Here is a 13,353-nt window from a genome sequence, read left to right on the forward strand (position 1 = left end):
AGAAAGTAACTCATATGAAGCTCAGAGACCTTTAAGCAACATGATAGAGTAAGTTATGTATGTTTGCGTAAAGTTATACGACAGAGTAAACGTCAATGTTAAACGTATATTGATGAAAATGGCAAAAGAATCTTTAAGGAGTTTTACAGTTATATCAAAAGCAAGCCAGATGTTACCCAGTTAATTGGTACATTAATTACAGAAAAGGGTGACTAAGTTCATGACAACAAAGCCAAAGCAAAAATCTGTCTGTCTGTCTCTCTCTCTCTCTCTCTCTCTCTCTCTCTCTATATATATATATATATATATATATATATATATATATATATATATATATATATTATCCCTGGGGATAGGGGATTAAGAATACTTCCCACGTATTCCCTGCGTGTCGTAGAAGGCGACTAAAAGGGGAGGGAGCGGGGGGCTGGAAATCCTCCCCTCTCGTTTTTTTTTTAATTTTCCAAAAGAAGGAACAGAGAATTGGGCCAGGTGAGGGTATTCCCTCAAAGGCCCAGTCCTCTGTTCTTAACGCTACCTCGCTAATGCGGGAAATGGCGAATAGTTTGAAAGAAAAGAAAAAGATATATATATATATATATATTTATTATTATTATTATACTTGGTCGCTGTCTCCCGCGTTTGCGAGGTAGCGCAAGGAAACAGACGAAAGAAATGCCCCCCCCCCCCCCATACACATGTATATACATACGTCCACACACGCAAAAATACATACCTACACAGCTTTCCATGGTTTACCCCAGACGCTTCACATGCCTTGCTTCAATCCACTGACAGCACGTCAACCCCGGTATACCACATCGCTCCAATTCACTCTATTCCTTGCCCTCCTTTCACCCTCCTGCATGTTCAGGCCCCGATCACACAAAATCTTTTTCACTCCATCTTTCCACCTCCAATTTGGTCTCCCTCTTCTCCTTGTTCCCTCCACCTCCGACACATATATCCTCTTGGTCAATCTTTCCTCACTCATCCTCTCCATGTGCCCAAACCACTTCAAAACACCCTCTTCTGCTCTCTCAACCACGCTCTTTTTATTTCCACACATCTCTCTTACCCTTACGTTACTCACTCGATCAAACTACCTCACACCACACATTGTCCTCAAACATCTCATTTCCAGCACATCCATCCTCCTGCGCACAACTCTATCCATAGCCCACGCCTCGCAACCATACAACATTGTTGGAACCACTATTCCTTCAAACATACCCATATGTGTGTGTGTGTGTGTGTGTATGTGTGTGTGTGTGTGTGGCACTATCACTGTAATTATTGTGTCTTCAGCGAGTGTTCTGATTGGATTATTGGAGTGGTGTAACTGAAAGAGGGCACGGAAACTCGAAAGCTGGTTTGTAATCGGGTTGCAAGAGGCTAGTAGGGTTGGAGGAGTGCCGCGGTCATGGCCGTAGGTCCATTGTTGTTGGAGATGCTCCTGCTCGTGACGGTCGGGAGGCGATGTCCCACGGGAGTCCTGTCGAAGGTGGACGTCGGAGATGAGGCACCACAGTGAAAACCTGCTAGGAAGATGAAACGTCAGGAGCCACGTTGGGGATATCTACTGACGGAGAAGACTCTCAAAGGGCGGCTCGAGTCACATCACCGACTTCAGGCGCTGGGGTGGTACACTTAGTCTATTGGTGAGTCGACTGCCTTCCTGCGTTGTTGTGGTTTGAGATTAAATCTCCCTACAACTCAGGAGGTGCGGGCCCTATGTTCTAGGGCGGCCCGCCTGTGGTGAGGGACCTAAGCACTGGGCCTAGGAGGTTGGGCTTGTTATCCTACGAGAGCCAGGCTTCCTCTCCCTTCCTGCGGTGATACCCGGGTACTTAGGGTCGTTGCGGCGAGGCCAGGAAGGGTAGCTACTTTCAAAGGGAATGAAAGACGTCGAAGCCGAATGGTGCAAACTTCTGACCTCCCTCCAAGCTGTTGGACTTGAGGATAAAGTCCATAAGAGCAGTGCCTCTGTTGGAAATAGTCGGGTTATCTATGATTGCAGCGACAGCTTTTGAGTTGCCACCGCCGGACATCGAGTGTGGGTGTCAGGTATTAATACTGCAGGTGCAAGCGTAGGTTGGGCCACCAAACTCTTATTTTCAGGCTAGCCCCTGTGTGGTCACAGGCTGTCACCTGCCACCCAGTCAGTGTGACGTCAGTGGCGAGTCCCTTCAGTCTTGTCAAAACAACACTCCACTCTATGCCTCATTAGACCATGTAAATATAGTTTTCTTAAAGTTTTGATTAATATTTAATAATTAATGAATGGGCGTACATAGGATCTTACTCGTATGGGATAGTAGATCCTCTATGATATCCAATATTCTTATGTTATTTGCTATGTAACAAATGACTGGTGTCGTGAGATAACGCGGAGCACGAAGGATTTCCCAGAAAACAAATCTTATCCAACTCGACCTCTCCATACTGGGCGCGATGTTGCCACCACTTGCACTCTGCACGTTAACCACTTTAATTTTTTCCCCCCATCCAGAATAATTAATTTTGTTTCATGTTAGAATGAATGTAATGATTAATGTATTTAAAGTGAAAGGCCTCCAAGCTTTTCCATATAACTTCTTTTCAGCACTAATAGAGAATAGCAGTGATGATGTGGCACCGCTTGGTAGTTTTTGTCTGAAACGTTTTCGCCTCGATGTTGGCTCTTACGTAGAAAGAGGATTATAGCGAGAGAATGGGTGAAAAGTTTTTCTAACCTTTGTGCCTACCTCTCATTATTCGATTTTTCTTTCCTCTCACTCATCTGGTTGAGGGAAATCACTGGAAGTTACGTTTGTACTGTTCGTTGAGAAATGTCAAAGTGCATTGTAATAACCTAGCAACTACGTTGCCGCTCTTACAATTATTACAATTCATTTTGGTGTTATTGAGACGCGTTATATTCGTGCAGTTATAGCAGTCAGGTATGCATGTATGGTATGATAATTAGATTTGAATTTCAAAATGACATACGAACTGCCGGGCCGCGACGAATGCCGTTGTTGCTCCAACACTCCTGCTGTGAACCATTGCCGTCTGTCGACTGCATATCATATAGACACACATAAACTCCACCATCTTATTTACCTCCACATTCATTTACGTTGGAATATATATATATATATATATATATATATATATATATATATATATATATATATATATATTAGAAAGGATCACAATTTTGCGTGTGATCAAGTATATTTCTGAGTCCACGGGGAAAATGAAACACGATAAGTTCCCAAGTGCACTTTCATAGGAATATATATATATATGTATATATATATATATATATATATATATATATATATATATATATATATATATATATACAAATGGGTATGTTTGAAGGAATAGTGGTTCCAACAATGTTGTATGGTTGCGAGGCGTGGGCTATGGATAGAGTTGTGCGCAGGAGGATGGATGTGCTGGAAATGAGATGTTTGAGGACAATGTGTGGTGTGAGGTGGTTTGATCAAGTAAGTAACGTAAGGGTAAGAGAGATGTGTGGAAATAAAAAGAGCGTGGTTGAGAGAGCAGAAGAGGGTGTTTTGAAATGGTGTGGGCACATGGAGAGAATGAGTGAGGAAAGATTGACCAAGAGGATATATGTGTCGGAGGTGGAGGGAACGAGGAGAAGTGGGAGACCAAATTGGAGGTGGAAAGATGGAGTGAAAAAGATTTTGTGTGATCGGTGCCTGAACATGCAGGAGGGTGAAAGGAGGGCAAGGAATAGAGTGAACTGGATCGATGTAGTATACCGGGTTGACGTGCTGTCAGTGGATTGAATCAGCGTCTGGGGTGAACCATGGAAAGCTGTGTAGGTATGTATATTTGCGTGTGTGGACGTATGTATATACATGTGTATGGGGGTGGGTTGGGCCATTTCTTTCGTCTGTATCCTTGCGCTACCTCGCAAACGCGGGAGACAGCGACAAAGCAAAAAAAAGAAAAAAAAAAAAAAAAATATATATATATATATATATATATATATATATATATATATATATATATATATATATATATGTGTGTGTGTGTGTGTGTGTGTGTGTGTGTGTGTGTAAATCCTAGCCTGAGCTAGGTACTCATTATATTGACTAACCTAACCTATAGGGGTGAACGAACAGCTAGATTGATTGTAAACCGACTGCCATAATTCACCATTGCGCTCGACCCTGGGCCGCCCGTGAATGCGTCAGGAACGCTAACCGCTAAACCACGGAGGTGTATAAATCTCCATTTGATAAAGCTTGTCTTTGAGTCAACTAATGTTGTAGATCACGAGTGAACAACTTTTTTTTTTTTTTAATGTGATGCTCAAGCACTGATGAACATGTATGTAAAGTTGCCTCACTATGCATGAAAGTGGATGAACGTGGAAGTCACTCAAAATAAGGGAGGAGGCAGTGGAGCTGCGGACCAGCTTAGTGAGGTTCGTAGTGGAATCTTTCCCCTTCTTCACAGAGGTGAACGTAAGAATATATCATTTTGTAAAAATCTCATGCAAGAGCTTACCATTAATGGTTGTTTTCATCTTCCATGCTTAAAAGCTTAGGTGCTAAGTCTTTGTATTTAGTGGGTGGTATAATGACATTTTACTAAACACTCTAGTGAAGTAAGATTCATGTTACAAACATTTTACTCTTTTGAGCCATCAGTGAACTATTGAGGACCATGCCTGCGTGCTCTCAGGGGCTGTCAAACAGCTCTTCAATAATGTACTATAATATTCTTGAGAGCCTTCGGTGTATTCTTACTGAATTTGAAAATGTACTCATGTGAGTACCATTTATGTACTTGCAACGAGTTAATGTTATCTATTGCGGGGCATCAGCGTATGTATGATACATCAGAGCCATGTATACTTAATGTGTATACTCTAAATGTCGTAAGAAATGCACAGAATCCTAATGCTGCATAAATATAAGGAAATACATAGAATCTGTCGGTGGATTGAATCAGGGCATGTGAGGCGTCTGGGGTAAACCATGGAAAGCTGTGTAGGTATGTATATTTGCGTGTGTGGACGTATGTATATACATGTGTATGGGGGTGGGTTGGGCAATTTCTTTCGTCTGTTTCCTTGCGTTATCTCGCAAACGCGGGAGACAGCGACAAAGCAAAAAAAAAAAAAAAAAACATAGAATCTTAGTACTGTATAGATATGCTAAGGAAATACATGAATTGTGTGCATGTGTATATATGTATGTGTCTGTGTATGTATATATATGTGTACATTGAGATGTATGGGTATGTATATTTGCGTGTGTGGACGTGTATGTATATACATGAGTGTGGGGGTGGGTTAGGCCATTTTCGTCTGTTTCCTTGCGCTAACACGCAAACGCGGGAGACAGCGACAAAGCAAAATAATAATAAATATATATATATATATATATATATATATATGTATATATATATATATATATATATATATATATATATATATATATTTTATTTATTTATATTTATTTTGCTTTGTCGCTGTCTCCCGCGTTTGCGAGGTAGCGCAAGGAAACAGACGAAAGAAATGGCCCAACCCACCCCCATACATAATGTATACACACACACACGTCCACACACGCAAATATACATACCTATACATCTCAATGTACACATATATATACATACACAGACACATACATATATACCCATGCACACAGTTCACACTGTCTGCACCCATTCACTCCCATCGCCACCTCGCCACACATGGAATACCATCCCCCTCCCCCCCCTCATGTGAGCGAGGTAGCACTAGGAAAAGACAACAAAGGCCCCATTCGTTCACACTCAGTCTCTAGCTGCCACGCAATAATGCCCGAAACCACAGCTCCCTTTCCACACCCAGGCCCCAAACAACTTTCCAAGGTTTACCCCAGACGCTTCACATGCCGTGATTCAATCCACTGACAGCACGTCAACCCCGGTATACCACATCGATTCAATTCACTCTATTCCTTGCCCTCCTTTCACCCTCCTGCATGTTCAGGCCCCCATCACACAAAATCTTTTTCACTCCATCTTTCCACCTCCAATTTGGTCTCCCACTTCTCTTTCCCTCCACCTCCGACACATATATCCTCTTAGTCAATCTTTCCTCACTCATTCTCTCCATGTGCCCAAACCATTTCAAAACACCCTCTTCTGCTCTCTCAACCACGCTCTTTTTATTTCCACACATCTCTCTTACCCTTACATTACTTACTCGATCAAACCACCTCACACCACACATTGTCCTCAAACATCTCATTTCCAGCACATCCACCCTCCTGCGCACAACTCTATCCATAGCCCACGCCTCGCAACCATACAACATTGTTGGAACCACTATTCCTTCAAATATACCCATTTTTGCTTTCCGAGATAATGTTCTCGACTTCCACACATTCTTCAAGGCTCCCAAGATTTTCGCCCCCTCCCCCACCCTATGATTCACTTCCGCTTCCATGGTTCCATCCGCAGCCAGATCCACTCCCAGATATCTAAAACACTTCACTTCCTACAGTTTTTCTCCATTCAAACTAACCTCCCAATTGACTTGACCCTCAACCCTACTGTACCTAATAACCTTGCTCTTATTCACATTTACTCTTAACTTTCTTCTTTCACACACTTTACCAAACTCAGTCACCAGCTTCTGCAGTTTCTCACATGAATCAGCCACCAGCGCTGTATCATCAGCGAACAACTGACTCACTTCCCAAGCTCTCTCATCCACAACAGACTTCATACTTGCCTCTCTTTCCAAAACTCTTGCATTCACCTCCCTAACAACCCCATCCATAAACAAATTAAACAACCATGGAGACATCACACACCCCTGCCGCAAACCTACATTCACTGAGAACCGATCACTTTCCTCTCTTCCTACACGTACACGTACATATATATATATATATATATATATATATATATATATATATATATATATATATATATATATATATATATATATATATATATACTGAGGAGTATATAGAATCTTAATGGAGGTATACGTAGGTATACACAGAATCTTACTGCTCTATAATTGTACTGAGGAATACATAGAATCTTAATGCTCCATGAATGTACAAAGGGATATGAATATAATCTTCATGAATGCAGTAAGGAAAATAGAATCATGATGCCATATAAATGTACCAAGAAATATATATATATATATATATATATATATATATATATATATATATATATATATATATATATATATACATATATATATATATATATATATATATATATATATATATATATATATATATATATATATTATATATATATATATATATATATATATATATATATATATATATATATATATATATATATATATATATATATGTATACACTCTTAATGACGCATAAATTTACAAAGAAATACACAGAATATTCATGATGTATGAATGTACTAAGGAATATATAGAATCTTGGTGCCATACAAATCCCCGAAGGTATACATAGAATCTTGGTGCCATACAAATCCACTAAGGAATACATAGAATCTTGGTGTCATATAAATCTACTTAGGAATACATAGAATCTTCATGCTATTTAAATGTACTAAGGAATACATAGAATCTTCATGCTGTTTAAATGTACTAAGGAATACATAGAATCTTGATGCTATTCAAATGTACTAAGAATACATAGAATCTTCTTGCAATTCAAATGTACTAAGAATACATAGAATCTTCATGCTATTCAAATGTACTAAGAATACATAGAATCTTCATGCTATTTAAATGTACTAAGGAATACATAGAATCTTGATGCTGTACAGATGTACTAAGGAATACATAGAATCTTGATGCTGTACAGATGTACTAAGGAATACATAGAATCTTGATGCTGTACGGATGTACTAAGAAATACAAAGAATCTTGATGCTGTACAAATGTACCAAGGAATACATAGAATCTTGATGCTGTACAAATGTACTAAGGAATACATAGAATCTTGATGCCGTACAGATGTACTAAGGAATACATACAGTCTTGATGATGTACATATGTACTAAGGACTACATAGAATCTTAATGCTGTACAAATGTACTAAGGAATACATAGAATCTTAATGCTGTACAGATGTACTAAGGAATACATAGATTCTTAATGCTGTACGTATGTACTAAGGGCTACATAGAATCTTAATGCTGTACAAATGTACTAAGGAATACATAGAATCTTAATGCTGTACAAATGTACTAAGGAATACATAGAATCTTAAAGCTGTACAAATGTACTAAGGAATACATAGAATCTCCATGATGTATAAATGTGCATAGGAATACTTAGAATCTTGATGTCATATAACTGCACTAAGGAATACACAGGAGAAAGATTTTCTTTCTTATTTCCGTTCAGAGAAGTTAAACTTCAGGGGCAAGGAGGGCCTATACAACAAACAAAGCTCGGCTTGCATATCCTCATACTTGTAGTGTATAGTGAAGCGATGCATTACCTGAGGAATATCAAGATATATATATATATATATATATATATATATATATATATATATATCATACAAACCTCCAACAGCCAGGATCGAACCCGGGACCCTTGTGCCACAGGCGGAAATGCTACCGCTAGCCTAGCGGTATCATTTCCGCCTGTGGCATAAGGGTCCCGGGTTCGATCGTGGCTGTTGGAGGTTTGTATGTTCTGTGAAGATGCGCGTTCATGTGCACTTTATTCGTACATATATATATATATATATATATATATATATATATATATATATATATATATATATATATATATATATAGTGTTAAACGTTTACACTATTTAAAAAGAACATAAGGAGAATCTGTTTCCACGTCATAAAAGCATTGTGTATTCTGTTAATGTCTTTTCCTGGATATCTCAGTGTCTTCTAAAACCTCCTCCCCATTCCATCTCACTGGTGTTGGGGCTGTAGTGTCTCCCACTGTGAAAACACATTTGATCTTGTTATTCAGTTACTCACATATTCTTACATCATTCTCTACAAAACTTCCCTGTGGAACCCCCTTTGCCTGATTCGATGCACTTTGATTAACAACTGACGAGTTTATGGAAAAGTTTTGTCCACAAGCTGTTTCAAAGTTACTTCGATCCTCTTCCCCTTATCCTGATGTGCACAGTCCATGCTCTTTCATACACTGCAAATTCTGACAGGCTGGAGTACCGTCTATATACTAAGTACCTGCACATCTCGAGGCTCTTATGCTTTTCATCTTTTGTTAAACACAAATTTAATCGTTTTTCATTATTCCTCCTGTAAGGCTAGAGGTACCCATGCCTGTACCTTCAATGTAAATTTCAGAGCCTCTCGCCTTCCTAAGCCCTGCTTCCTGGCGACTAAATTCCATTTTCCAGTCTATGTTACCATAAAAAAAAAGTGTACAATTGCTTACTTAGCTTTCGGTCATTAGAAATGATTACATCCAAGTCGCTTTCTTTATTTACCTTACGTAGCTCGAAAGAATTCGTACTGCAGCTTTCTTATCCGGTTTTACTACATACATGTAAAACTGCAATGGCCGGTGTTGAAATTCATATGCCTAACTGTTAATCCCAGTCCATCGGTTTGTCTAAATCCCTTTCAACTGTAGGTATACTTCACAATTAGTATCATCTGGTAACTTCAGTGTCTTACAGTCTTACAGTGCAGCCCAATTACCAGCATCATGAATCTGTATGAGAAAGAGACACGGCTACAAAAGCGATCCTTGCGGCACATCACGTCTTAACGTCCTTATCACGGTCACCATCCTAGTTTGAGTACACCTTAGCATAGTTGTTACTATTAATTCAGTCTGGCGTAAATCAAGTGCGTTTGCCGTAAAAAGAAAAAAAAAAAACACGCATTTTTCCAACGGTATCATCCTAACATTTATTTTTTTAGTCATACTTGATCGGCGCTTCCTGTGTTAATGAGGTATTACCAGGAGCAGGCGTAGGAAGGCCGCACCCGCTCACATCCATCCACTTGCTGCCTTGTGTAATGCACCGAAACCACAGCTCCCTGTCCACAACCAGGCCCCACAGATCTTTCCATGGTTTATCTCGGACGCTTCACATGCCCTCGCTCAGTCCATTGACAGCACATCGATCCTTGTATACCACATCGTTCCAATTTACGCCATCCCGTGCGAGTCTTTCACCCTCCTGCATGTTCGGGCCCCGATCACTTTAAATCTTTTGCCCCCTATGTTTCCATCTCCAGTTTGGTTAACCCTTACTTCTTGTTCCCTCCACTTCTGACAAATGTATCCTCTTTTTTAACCTCTCTCCACTCATTCTTTCCATATGTCCAAACCATCTCAGTACACCCTCTTCAGCTTTATCAACCACACTCTCTTTGTTACCACACCTCTCTCTTACCCATTTATCACTCGAACAAACTACCTCACACCTCGCACTAGATCCTAATATCTAGTTTCTCTAATACATCACTACTCTTCCTAATTTATGATTGCAGTGTTTCCGTCAAACTGCAAAAGGAACAAGAAGGGCATTTATCTTCGTCTGTAATGAGAAAGTTCCAGTTGAACTGCTTCATACAATTCGGACAATCTAACTTTGGAGCAAGCACCGTTCTTCACAGCACTAAGGTGAATTGGGAGCTTAAGAGAGACACGTTCGCTCGCGACGAAGGTCTACATGTTCTCTTCATTAACCATGACTTTAGTCACTATTTCATTTATCCATTGCCTTGATACTATGAATTGACCTCACATCTTTGTGGACAATAATCTTGCTCTATTCCATTTCATGTCTCGTAGATGGTCTACCTTTACATCTCTCGAAGAATCGTTCAATGTCTTTGTCATCAATTTATTCTGAAAATTTCAAGGCTGTAATCACATCATCCCACCCACTTCTCTCATCCAAGGTGGTCAAATTCAAGGCTAAGTCTTGCCGGACATCTGTGGTGAGAGGATCGTGGCTATGCAAAGTCCGGCCAAAATCATTCGCTGCTCTTGATCGGCCGAGAGGAAAAATTACCCAGTGTTGTCTATTAAGCGTATATGTGTAGGTGGCTTTGTGTCACGGATCGCTATTGTCAACATTGGCCCTGCAGGTGAAAGAAAATGAAAAAGCCTGGGGTCCCACTGTAAACCAAACGTCTGCCAACCAAGACAGGCAAATGATAGGCAAACTTTCACACCCAAAAAAAAAAAAAAAGAAAAGAAAATATATCATCCCTGGTTATTGGGGAGAAAGCATACTTCCCACGTATTCCCTGCGTGTCGCAGAAGGCGACTAAAAGGGAAGGGAGCGGGGGGCTGGAAGTCCTCCCCTCTCTTTTTTTTTCTTAATTTTCCAAAAGAAGGGACAGAGAAGGGGGCCAGGTGAGGATATTCCCTCAAAGGTCCAGTCCTCTGTTCTTAGCGCTGCCTCGCTAATGCGGGAGATAGCGAATAGTATGGAAGAAAAGATATATATATATATATATATATATATATATATATATTAACCAATCCCCATTTTATCTCTTCGTAAGTTAATGGTCGTAGAGGGCGTGCTGTAGGATTCCGTTTGCCATTTGAAAACACAATCCGACTATCAGAACTGTCTAATATATAGCATGGGTTGCAATTTTTTTGTATTCTGAAATCACTGGCACATAATACGACAATTAAGCGCAGTTCATAATGTTGAACGTATGAAAGAATGATAAGTTAATTCAAGGAGTAAATAATATACCTCATGCAGGAGAGTTGACTTCGAAACTACCTCACGATGAAAACTTTGGGCGTGCCTGAGAGGACAGATATGTGGAAACGTGTCACTAAATAACAATAGCAGTCTGTAGGACATTACAGATTGGTTTGCTTCGCTAATTCATGCAAGATAGCCACAGGCAGATGGCCGCAACGCATCTCAGGGCTACCAACCGTCCGTATGACGCGAGTGGTAGAAAGCATCGAATGTTTTCGCTCTTTTGCAAGCGCTTTCGCCACACTTCACGACGCGTCTCTTGACTTTCCATGTGCATATACCTCTAAAAAAAAACATAGATGCACTCGAACGATGAAGGCAGTTTCTTAAAAAAAAGAAAAAAGAATCCATCCCTTGTACCACCTCTCGGTAAGATGTATTCAAAGTTAACCTTAAGATCAATGTAAAAGTAAATAAGGTACTTAAGTCTTACGCTGTCTTGGCCTTACCCTTGCTAAAAAGGTGTACATCTCCTGCTCTGCTATGCGTCGTGCAATGCACATTCTGGTCCCCGTACCGAATGGAAGAGAAGCATATGGATGAATGGGTCCCAAGGGCTTGTGACGCAGCCACCTCTCGGGGATGAACTTGTCCGCTTGTGGAAAGTACTTCTCGTCCCAGCCAGAGAGGTGATTCAATATTAGCGCTTTGTACTGGAAAGGAAGAGAAGTTCAGTGTCTAAGATAGGTAAATATTAGGAAGGTTTTTCAAGTCGAGGTTTATCAACAAGAACATCTGCTTATTGTGAAATATTTAGATATATCATCTAAGCTTATGTTATAATATTTGGATATTTTATCTTGTAAGTTCGTGATATGATATTTGGATATCTAAGTTCGTGATGTAATATTTGGATATTTCATCATCTAAGTTCGTGATAGTTGGATATCATATCATCTGTTCGTGATATGATATTTGGATATTTTATCATCTAAGTTCGTGATACATTTGGATCTTATATCATCTAAGTTCATGATATAATATTTGGATATTATATCATCCAAGTTCGTGATGATATTTGGATATTATACAATCTAAGTTCGGGGGGGGGGGGGGGCTGGAAATCCTCCCCTCTCTTTTTTTCTTTTTTTCCAAAAGAAGGAACAGAGAAGGGGGCCAGGTGAGGATATTCCCTCAAAGGCCCAGTCCTCTGTTCTAAACGCTACCTCGCTAACGCGGGAAATGGCGAATAGTATGAAAGAAAAGAAGAAGTTTTGAAAAGCTAATAGATGCAAAATCATACGTCAATTTTGTCTGTGACAATTCCCTCCTCTCTAGCTATATTAATAATCCTGTATGTGTATCTGTGCAAGGGAGATAGTTAGAGTATCTGAAGAGTAAATAGTCCTCGTAATGACTATTGCTTCGTGGGCATGAGGGGTCATAGGATGCGGTGAATCGCTCCTTGTGGTCAATGTAGGGTCGGACAAATGTCCAGAATCCATATGGGGAAGTGTGACACGTGTCTGTATGGTTTCTGTGAGTTGGTGTATCAAACTAAGTTGGAAGGGCAGGTGTTTAATGCTCGTTGGGTATTTCATTTTCTTTTGAGTGAGTTTTGTTACATTTTGCTGAGGGTGAGGGGATCTACGAGTTGAAGTTGTTGAGGTAGACGTAGGCCTTTCA

The 13,353-nt window shown here is 40.0% G+C and overlaps 1 protein-coding gene across 1 annotated transcript in view; it reads right to left on the reverse strand.

Moving 5' to 3' along the window:
* Positions 1-7,410: 7,410 nt before the first annotated feature.
* The window catches only part of LOC139760282 (probable cytochrome P450 301a1, mitochondrial), a 48,887-nt gene continuing 42,944 nt past the window's right edge, over positions 7,411-13,353 (reverse strand). The window contains exons 10-11 of the mRNA XM_071683246.1: positions 12,177-12,380; positions 7,411-8,481 (exon numbers count right to left, since the gene is read on the reverse strand). Coding sequence (XP_071539347.1) covers positions 8,371-8,481; positions 12,177-12,380 — 315 coding nt within the window. The 3' untranslated portion in view covers positions 7,411-8,370. The remainder of the gene's footprint in view (positions 8,482-12,176; positions 12,381-13,353) is intronic.

The sequence above is a fragment of the Panulirus ornatus genome, chromosome 3 (assembly GCF_036320965.1).
Source record: "Panulirus ornatus isolate Po-2019 chromosome 3, ASM3632096v1, whole genome shotgun sequence".
Lineage (NCBI taxonomy): Eukaryota > Metazoa > Arthropoda > Malacostraca > Decapoda > Palinuridae > Panulirus > Panulirus ornatus.